This window comes from Platichthys flesus, chromosome 24 (assembly GCF_949316205.1).
Source record: "Platichthys flesus chromosome 24, fPlaFle2.1, whole genome shotgun sequence".
Classification (NCBI taxonomy): domain Eukaryota; kingdom Metazoa; phylum Chordata; class Actinopteri; order Pleuronectiformes; family Pleuronectidae; genus Platichthys; species Platichthys flesus.
Window position 1 is genome coordinate 14084100 of NC_084968.1, and position 10330 is coordinate 14094429.

At 43.7% G+C, this 10330-nt stretch overlaps 1 protein-coding gene across 2 annotated transcripts; it reads right to left on the reverse strand.

The window, feature by feature from the left end:
• Nucleotides 1–4204: 4204 nt before the first annotated feature.
• Nucleotides 4205–7832, reverse strand: LOC133949529 (L-amino-acid oxidase-like). Of its 2 annotated transcripts, none has more exons than XM_062383436.1 (7): nt 7784–7832; nt 7312–7532; nt 6802–6914; nt 6516–6717; nt 6049–6117; nt 5667–5803; nt 4205–5339 (listed from the first exon to the last, which is right to left on the reverse strand). In XM_062383436.1, exons 1-7 carry the CDS (start codon nt 7812–7814, stop codon nt 4565–4567), a joined length of 1548 nt encoding a protein of 515 aa, XP_062239420.1. In that variant the 5' UTR covers nt 7815–7832; the 3' UTR covers nt 4205–4564. The 2 variants fall into 2 exon arrangements, with proteins under 2 accessions (XP_062239420.1, XP_062239419.1); XM_062383435.1 differs by having other exon boundaries at nt 7312–7559; nt 7784–7819.
• Nucleotides 7833–10330: the final 2498 nt, after the last annotated feature.

The following is a 10330-nucleotide window of genomic DNA, read 5'->3' on the forward strand; positions in this document are numbered from 1 at the left end:
TGGTTTGAGCACGTTGGACAGAATCTAGCTGTTTCTGGCTTATCGTTTTATTTTGAAGGGCAGCTGCGATATAAGCTCTGGCTTGTGTCCATTTGCTGACTTCTTTGTGGACTCGTCATGTGACTTCATATAAGTGGTGGATCGACGGGTCACGGCCAATTCACATGTGCAACATCCACGGACTCCTGATTAGGCTTCTTCCTCCAGGAGAGGAAATGTCCGACCGTGACGCTGAGGGAGGAACAGAGCAGAAGTAAAGGAAGACGAGAGGGAGGAGTAAAATGAATCACTGGCGACTCATTCATCCTTCTGGGGGGATTAGTGATGGATAGACGGCTGGATGGAGTGATGGGAGGGAGAGGAAGATGTGACAGCTTTTCAACAAAGAGACCCACACACACACACACACAGACACACACACAAACAAACACCCGCAGGGCCATTGATTTGTGCGCCGTAAGTGCTTTGTGATTGGTCCCGCTGTGCGACAACAACCCTGTTTACCTTGACGGAGGGGTGTGTGTGTGTCTGTGTGTGTGTGTGTGTCGGCGTCTCCATGTGTGGGTTGCCAACACGTTGTCGGTGTTGTTACGGCACTCTGTGTGTGTGTGTGCAGATAGCAGCCGCAGCTTGATAAGCACCCGGGGAACGAGAACGCCGCAGAGCAATTATTCTGAATGATCGGAAGGCAAGACGAGGAGGAGGAGGAGGAGGAGGAGGAGGAGGAGGAAGAGGAGGAGGAGGAGGAAGAGGAGGGGGAGAAACACAGGGGGGTAGGTCAGATGAAAAGAGGACAAAGAGGGATGAAGGTGACGCAAGGAAAAGGAGCGAGAGAAGGAGACAATCTAGTGGAACGTGGAAAGTTGAAATTGAATAAATGGCAGGAAGACGAGGGGAGGGTTGATGAAGAGTAAACCGGTGTTTGACGAAGAGGAGAGGAGTTAGTCTGTGTGTCGATATGAATGATGAACTCTCCACATCTTCCTGTGTCCGCCTCTCGTCCCCCCCCTCTTCCATCCCTCCGTCTGCTGCTCCGGCCTCGTCTCCCCTCCCTGTCACTCTCTCTCTCTCTCTCTCTCTCTCTGATGGGAGGATGAATCAGAGCGTGAAGAAGGCCGACGTCGTTGGCGTGAAAAAGCAAAATTCACTGGAAACCCCGACACTCTTATTTTCTCCAGATTGAAAAACTGCAGATATTGGACGTGTCGGGAGGATGTTTGAGGGACCCCCCCCCCCCCCGAGAAGGATGAAGATATTCAATAACGCCCATGATGCCGTCTGTATTCAGTTCAGTTTCCGAAGAAGCACCGGAGCTTCAGCTCGGACTGGATCCTCCTGGCACTCGTGTTGTGGGCGTGAAGTGATTTATGGTGTGGATATGAGATATTAAACATCTGTATCTGATGTATCTCATAAGAAAGACCAGATATTAATGTCCATCAGCTGTGGTGACGTGTTTCCTCAGAGATGGATTCTGTCCTGACAGCTGAGACGGAATTGGTCCAGCACACAAACCCTGGCTCCATCGTACAGATCCTGGCTCAGACGTTCTTGGCTCCATTTTTGTTTACAGTCTATTGTCTCTAAGTATAGAAAAAAAATCCCAGCCGACATTGGCTCCGGCCTCCTGTCGCCCTCAGAGGATGACGTGCATTCAAGTGCCTCCATCACCCTCCGGCATCTTTGCATCTTGTTGAGTGTGTGTGTCTGTGTGTGTGTGTGTGTGTCTTTGAGGTGCATCTTTGAAGCCTATTCAAACGGGAGGACACCAGCGTTTCCAAAGGTTTCAAACATTCTGCTCCTCACTAGAAAGTAACACGAGAGCTGTGAGGACGAAGGGCTTCAGACTTTACTGGGTCACATGGTGTTAATTTGTGTACTCGTGATAATGATGTAACCCCTCTGCTCTGTGGAGAACTCGTCTGAGAGCTGCTACAAATACTTTCCCTGTTTTAGATCTTTTCTGGGACCATCCGGCCGAGCGACGGCGTCCCCGCTCTCTTGTTCTCTTGCTCTGTCTCGGTGGTTTCCTCTCTGCCGACAGACTGTTCCCTGCTCGTTCTCATCTGATGCCAGCTCCGTCTTCCTGTCTGTGGTTGGCTGTGGTTTTTATTTGGTTCATTTTCTGTCTACTTTCTCCCAATTCTCTCTCCCAGTCTCCTCAGCTCGGGTTATCTGCTATCATCACATCTTCTCTGCATGTAGCTGCTTTCAGACCTGCACTGGAGTAGCACTGTATTATCCACACATGCTGAACGTGAGAAAGCAAATGTCCAGGTCAGTTGCTCCAGACATTCTCTGGAACTTCTCCTGCCCGAGTTAAATGTCCCCAAAAAGATGTCGGAGTCCAAGAGGGCAGCAGGAAACTGTCCGAGTTGACGAGGTGTCTCAAACGTGACGGATCTTTGAGCTCGTTTATTTTCAACCACAGAATGAAACCTGAAAGCTTCTGAGCCATTTCCTGCAGGACTGAGAGATTCCAGCGACATAGACAGTTCTGCAAAATCACACACACGAAAAAAAAACACTAGCACACACTCGGGAAAATCTCTCTCTATGCAAAAAACATTCTATAAGTACAAATACACAACGTTAGAGCTGCGCTGTCGTCTCTCATGAATCAACCTCTTCCTCTTCCGCCTTGTTTGTCAAGTTCAATAAAGCAGACGTGAATTTAAAATGTCTCCTTTATCTTGAACTGCCAAGTCCCACTAATTTACATGGGCTGTAATATTTCCATATTAAACATGACAGTGCCGTGACTGTAGGATTTCTTGGTAACCTCATGTTTTATATTCAGAGTTCGTGCAATTGAAGGGTTTTTTATTTTATTTCTATTTTCAAGGTCGTTTTAAAAATACCTGAAGCTCTGAGAGATGGTTTAAATATATTAAAGGAATTTCATCATCACAGCAGGATGATGGAGGATAATTATAAACTTTAATACTGAAACCAGAGGCGGATGTTATTACCTCTGCCAGCGAGTTTCCATCTGTGTTTGTCTGGTGGTTGTTCGCAGGAGAGCAGCGTCTTTAGCTGGCAGATATTGAGTTGGTGTAATTTACTGCAGGTCTGGATTCTGTTGTTTGTCCGTGTGGACGTTCTTTCTCTATCCACACAACTTCTATATTTAGTCAAATCTCATGAAACGCTCAGTACACATGATGCATTATGCTCCTTTTTCTTTTCTAAATCAGCCGGCCAGCAGGCGTTGTGCGTATCGCTTCGGTAATTGGTCCCACTTGTGCACCTTCATTACGAATAGATGTGAGCTTGTTGTTTCAGCTGAGCACTTCACCGAGGAGGACTCGTCTGCGTTGGTTCGGCTGCTGCTTTAATAACTACTGGACGGATTCTCTCAATCTTTAGTGGGAGGAGGTGGGAGGAGGTGGAATGAGTCGGGAGAGAAGCTTTAAATGTGGGTGTGGATCGGGATCAGAGGGAATTCTGGGGAATAAGGGCATCACATGTCAATAAATGTTTGGGGTTATATTGTAAAGAGAAAGAATTGGCTAGATTTGCTTCCGATAGAGCAGGAGGAGAGCGCCCTGCTGGACAAACTAAGCAATGGCACCTTGTAATCATTTCTGTCGTGTCTTTTTCTTAATTATGTGAACTAACGAATACATTTCATATCAGAGCAAAGCAGACGACACGTATGATGATATCAATATATATCCGTGATTGGCCTTCTGACTTATTAGTCAGGCTTGAATTGATGCCACGCCTCCTCCCATCGTTCTCTCCTCTCTGATGAAAGCACCAATCGCTGCCGAGCTCTTCTCAGCTTCAAAGCCGCTCGTAATTAGAGAGCAGAACCGTGTCTCCACTCAACCACACCTGAGAACCTTAAAGAACGAAGTGCTTTTAATTCATATTTCATCACCTTCCAGAGGCGTGCAGCCGGGTCACTGTAAGTTGACGTGACATCAGGAGGGAGAGAGTGAATTTGTAATAATCCGTCGGCCGAGAAGCCTTTGATCACTTTGTCGAGTCTGGGGAGAAAACTGGAGGCAAAACGTAGCCGAGGTCCCGGCTCCCTCTCGTTCACCTACACTGAATCATGCTGCATGAGTTCATTTCTATTATGTGGATCCAAAGCAAAAGGGACTATTTCTGTCCCTTTTCATCCTATTAAGGTCGAACAATCAGATTATTACTTATTGGTTGTTTTCACTAAAATCAGTAACTCAAGTGCACCGGCTTTGGATTCAATTATAGACTTTAATGACTCAAATCAATCAGATTACATACGTCATTTTCTTTGCATTTTAATTGTGTTTATAGAATATGAACGATACAATTTGAACAGGTAGAATCTTTCCATGTATGTTGCCCCGTGTACCAGAATAGAATCGTAGACAACCATCGATTGTGTTCAGAATTAATGAAAAGCATAGAAAACAGAACAAGGCACTAATCTCAAGCTCAAATGACAAACATCTGCTTTCAAATGAATAAATGTAAAAATTAAGTGATTACAAATTATAAAGATTTCCCTAAAACCATGGAGTACAATGATAGTGATTTATTCAGATGTGACGGCTCAGAGATCGTCTCTTGTTTAGGTGAAGACATAGTTCAGCTCCCTGTTGATGTTGATCGCAGCTCTGATTCCAGTTTTCATAGCTGTCTCGATCCAGGCGTGAGGGAAGCTGGTGTGTTCACCAGCAAAGTGCAGCCTGCCTTCACTTTTAAAGAGCTCCTTAGCGTGCTCCACGTGTTGGTAGGGTGTGAAGAGAGCGAAGGCGCCCAGGCTGTAGGGATCCAAGCTCCACTTCTTCACCACCACCCCTGTGCAGAGATGTCGGACGTACTCTCCGTGGATCGCAGCTAAATCTCCCAGAACCAGCTCTTTCAGGTCTTCGTCAGTCCCTCCAAGGAAGAGAAGGGAATCTTCAGCCCAGGTGTAGGAGGCCAGGAGGACGCCGATGTCCTTGTTTTGGAAACCGTGGCTGGGATAGTAGATAAAACGAGAGGGCCTATCGGTGATGCTCTTCCCTCCTTTGATGCCGTCCTTCTCCCAGAACTTCTCACTGAAGGTGAGGATGATTTTTGTGGAGCTTGCATAGTGGACCGATCTCAGGGCCTCCATCTTGTCAACGGGGAGAGGTGGATCAAATTCAATGAACAGGGCTGCTTTGGTTGTGGTGGTTACCAGGACTGCGTCAGCCTCAAGGTCGGTCAGAAAGGATTGTTTGTCTTTCTTGTACGATATGACGACACCTCTCTCTGACCGACTGATGCGCTTCACCTTGGAGTTCAGGAGAGCAGGGGCCTTCAGTGTTTTGTGTAAAGCTTTGGGGAGAAGATCCAACCCACCTGTTATTTCATGGTACCTTCAAAAGCAAAGAGACATGTTCTCATTTGAGCATGAAATGACATTTCCTCAAGTTGTTCTTGACATATCTTGTTCACAAAAACATAACAAGGACGAATTGAGTTGATGTTAGCTGCTTTCAGTGGCCTAATAAATGTATCACTGTGCATAGGCAAGATTCTAACCTCTGTTATCCACTATCACTGCTCACACACCAACTTCTGTTACTTACTATTTACTTAATACAAAAAAGTACAAATAAATGAATTTGTCTATTGGATCTTGCCCCGTTATAGTAGACCCTGCATCAGAGAGTCAAACACATACTAATGTTTGTAAATCTTACTCTGTGAAGTCGTTGACGTCGCTGCTGAGGTACAACATCTCAGTCAGAGCCATGTGCATGAGGCTGTCTTCGTTGAGCATGTCTCCGATCATCCTCACGGCTTCTGCGCTCAAACCACCTTCCGTTCTCAGATAGTCCTGTGAAAAAGGAAACGTTAATCTTAAAGGAGACATATTCTGTTTATATTCAGGTTCATTTTAATGAGTTATTATTGTCAAATGGTTTCATGCTTTAATGTTCAGAAAACATTCCTCAGACTGTCCACTGCTGCAGCTCCTCTTTTCAGCCTCTGTCTCAAACACTAGGGTTTTAGCTCCTGTCCTGTCTCTTTAAGTTGTGTTTCTAATTTTGTGCATATACATGAAATCACATTGTGCTTTACCTTCACACTGTAGTGGTCGTACTTCTTAAGAGCTTCAGAACAGCCATGTGTCCCCATATAGTCATACACCTACAAAAAAGGTCAATTATAACGACAGGTACACATTTAAGTCACATAAACTAAAACGGGAAGAGAAAATATGTTTATAGTCAAGTGTTTACTCTTAATAAATACTTTAGTGTTTAATTTAATGTTTATGTATAAACGGCGTCTAAACCAATTTGAAATAGCAAATGTGACCCAAATGTTCCAAAACAAATATGTATTGGGACAAGTATTTTCTGATAACCTTTAACCGAGTAAGGTCAAACTCGGAAGAAGCAGAGTATTCTGACCTTATTATGTCAACATGTAAACTTATTAATCATAAAATAGCCTCCTTTAAGAGTTTTCACAGGAGTTTGCATCGTCTACTAACAACACATAAATACTTTACTGTATATGAAAAACACATGATGCTTCCACACCTTCTCCAAAGATTGTTGTAGCAGCTCATCGGCCGACTTCCCCTTCTCGTGACCCTCCAGGTTATACCCCATGTTGTCAGGGTCTGCCTTCATTTCAAACGTCCGTTTCTTTATCCCATTGACCAGGTAGAAGGTGTTGGGGTGAGTCATGAAGAATTCATTTAGCTCGAGTCCGAGTGATTCCACGTACCAGCGGACGATTCTGTTGAAACACAAGAAAGATAGAACATTAGCTAGCTAAAGATACCACAAAATAAAACCTCAACAAAAAACAGTTTCTACTCACTCATGAGTAGTTGGGATCCTCATTGCTCCCAATTCAATGTACCAGCCGTCATTTTCATTCCTGTACGTCTCCACTCGTCCTCCCACACGACCACTAGCTTCTAATATGGTCACCTTTTTCAAACGGGTACATTACCAGATTAGACATAAGCATCTTATTCCTGATTTTATAATAAATGGGTATTTCCTCTCAAAAATATGTTAGAAAAAAAACCGACTCTGAACTCTGGATCATTCGCTACAAAAGGTCATAAATGTAAGATAAGAAGTGATCAGTGAAGTCAGGTCTAAAACTTAAAGAAACTTAAACAGAAGTGATGTCGTGAAGAACTAGATAATAAATAAAGATAGATGAAGCTTCCTCACTTCCTCCCACTGAACAGAAGTTAAGCTGAAATATCTCATTCATGGAGTTGGTCCAGGGAATCCCTTCTTAAATAATCATACAAAACAACCCGCATGTATCGGCACAAAAGAATTTCAGCAGTCGTGATGGACCTGCTGCACGTACCTTGTGTCCTGCGTCCTGCAGCAGCTTTGCCGCCGTCAGTCCAGCCATGCCAGCTCCAACAACCACCACATGACGTTGACATGTGAGTATGGGCGGGAGGCAGGAAGGCCGGCACGGGAGGCCGTTCTTTGCTGTCTGCAGCAGCGTTTCATAGTCTGCGTCCTCCAGACTATTGGCCAGATGTTTCCTGAATCTGAGAGCAGCAGTCTGACCCTGGTTCCCTGTGAACAGCAGCACACTGACAACATCTGGACACACAAAGACTGACTTGAAGAGAAAACTCCAGAAAAAGGATTGTAACCCTCTTTCAATATAAACTTTAACGGACTCAACCGCACACGGCTTCACAGCTCCTTCTGTTTTATGAGACAGTAAAAAGTATAGTCTACTTACAGAAAATATTCAAATAAATATGAATAATAATTTACTTTATCCAAATAAACGAAACATTGACTTCATGCAAAATACTCACCGGGTTCACAAATCATCACATGTGGCTCCATCTTGTCTGAAAGCTGCAGAAGGAAAATACATTTAATCCCAATGATTGATTGATTGAAAGACAGACAGACAGGGAGACAGAAAGTCAGTAGCAGTCAGTAGAGAAACTCCTCTTTCTCACCTGTTGAAGAAACAGAGTCTGTGACCTGAGGAGGACTCATGTGTCTTTTATACAGAATCTGTGCTCTCGTCTGATTGGACAACATGACAGGAGGTTACTGAAATTACAAAATCTTATCTCAGTAACAGGACAAAAGCATGACACACGTGATACCTTATCAAACAGAAACTGCTTTGAGGGAGTAGGGGTTTGTGTTGAACATTAAAAGATACTTTCCTGTGATCCATGTCATTGTGAAATAGTCAGAACATTAAACTTGTAGATTTCATTAATTTCCAGACCGTCTTGATTACAAACACTCTGGTTATGTGAACAAGGATGTTAAAGATGGAGGGTCTCACAGGGGACACACCTTAAGAGGCTGGCTCAACTTCTGTGTTCAATCAGGTCCAGTTAGAGAACTGTGATGGAAATCTGAAAACACATGAGTCTGCATTTCAAAATTTGAAAAATTGTCCACTCATGAAGTATGCAGTCAAGTGAAGAGCAGATTGTACGATAGTGAGATAAGAGATGAAATCAGTTTTCTGTTATCTTTGTGAGGACCACTTTGAGCCGACAACTTAAAGAGTGTGACTGTTTGGGGTTTAATGCTAGGGTTAAGGGTTAGGGAATGTATTATGCCAATGAGTGTCCTCATTAAGATAGAAGTATAAACATGTGTGTGTGGGGGGGCGAGAGAGAGTGTGTGTTTGAGCGTTGGAGTGATGCCATGCAAAACTTTAATATCAACAAATACGCACCCAGCAAAGTTCAGCTCCCGCCTCTGACCCCATGAATCTGAATGTGAAGTTACAACACTGTTGTTTGTCTGCAGCACACTGACTGAACTCTGTTCCTTATATCAAAGTGTTGACAAGTCGAGAATGAAGACGTGATGTTGTGAATAAAATAAAAACATCCAAACTAAGTAGAACTCTTAAGAATAGAGTCAAACCAAATAAGAGTCAAATAATTTTGTGTAATTCATGAATAAAGTCAAAGAATAGTGAATAAATTCTTTGGTAGAAGATTGGAAATAAGGAAATGTAGCGTCTGTTAGCATGTTAGCGCCACAGTATTTTGATTGTGCAAGAAAACAGCTCGGCCCTTTTGTGAAGGAGGAAATGTTGAAATAATCACAGTCTTCCAGTGAAACCCTCTGTCACACAACCAACGCCCTGAGGAAAAACTGTAGAGTTCCTCTTGTAAAGCCATCTTTGTGAGGACCACTTTGAGCCTACAGCTTACAGAGTGTGACTGTTTGGGGGTTAAGACTTGGGTTAAGGGTTAGAATTAGGGCGAGGGGTTAGGGAATGTATTATGCCGATGAGTGTCCTCATTAAGATAGAAGTATAAACGTGTGTGTGTGTTTGGGCGAGGTGGTTGACTAGTGGCAGAAACTTGGACTATTGGCAGAGAAGGTCTCTGGTTCGTCTCCACGGAGAGACAACAAAAAGACGAACCTGGATTGATCTGTCCAAAAATCCAAGAGGATTCTCCTTACCCTGTCTAGTGCCCCTGAGCAAGGCACCTTACTCCCCCAACATCTGCTCCCCAGGCGCCGTACATGGCTGTTCACTGCTCTGCGTGTCCTGCACCAGATGGGTTCAAAACAGAGGTTGAATTTCCCTACAAGGCATTAGTGTGTCTGTGCATGTTTTTGGGACAAATAAATGTATTTTAATTGCATGTGTGGGTGAGAGAGAGTGTGTGTGTTAGGGTTAACCCTAACACCCAGCATAGTTCAGCTCCCGACTCTGACTCCCATGAATCTGAATGCGGAGTTGTGTGTTGTAGGTGAAGTAACAACACTGTTGTTTGTCTGCAGCAAAATGACTGAACTCTGTTCCTCATATCTCAACATTGACAAGTCGAGAATGAAGACGTAATGTTGTGAATAAAATAAAAACTAAACTAAATAGAACTCTTGAGAATATACTCAAATCATTTTGTGTAATTCATGAATAAAGTCAAAGAAAAGTGAATAAATTCTTCAGTAGAAGATTGAAAATAAGGAAATGTAGGGTCTGTTAGCACGTTAGCGCCACAGTATTTTGATTGTGCAAGAAAATAGCTCGGCCCTTTTTATTATTATCAGGAGAGCAGGGGCCTTCAGTGTTTTGTGTAAAGGAGGAAATGTTGAAATCATCACAGTCTTCCAGTGAAACCCTCTGTCACACAACCAACGCCCTGAGGAAAAACTGTAGAGTTCCTCTTGTAAAGATATCTTTGTGAGGACCACTTTGAGCCTACAGCTTACAGAGTGGGACTGTTTGGGGGTTAGGACTTGGGTTAAGGGTTAGAATTAGGGCGAGGGGTTAGGGAATGTATTATGCCAATGAGTGTCCTCATTAAGATAGAAGTATAAACGTGTGTGAGAGTGTGTCTCATATTTCATTATATAAGTTGCACTAA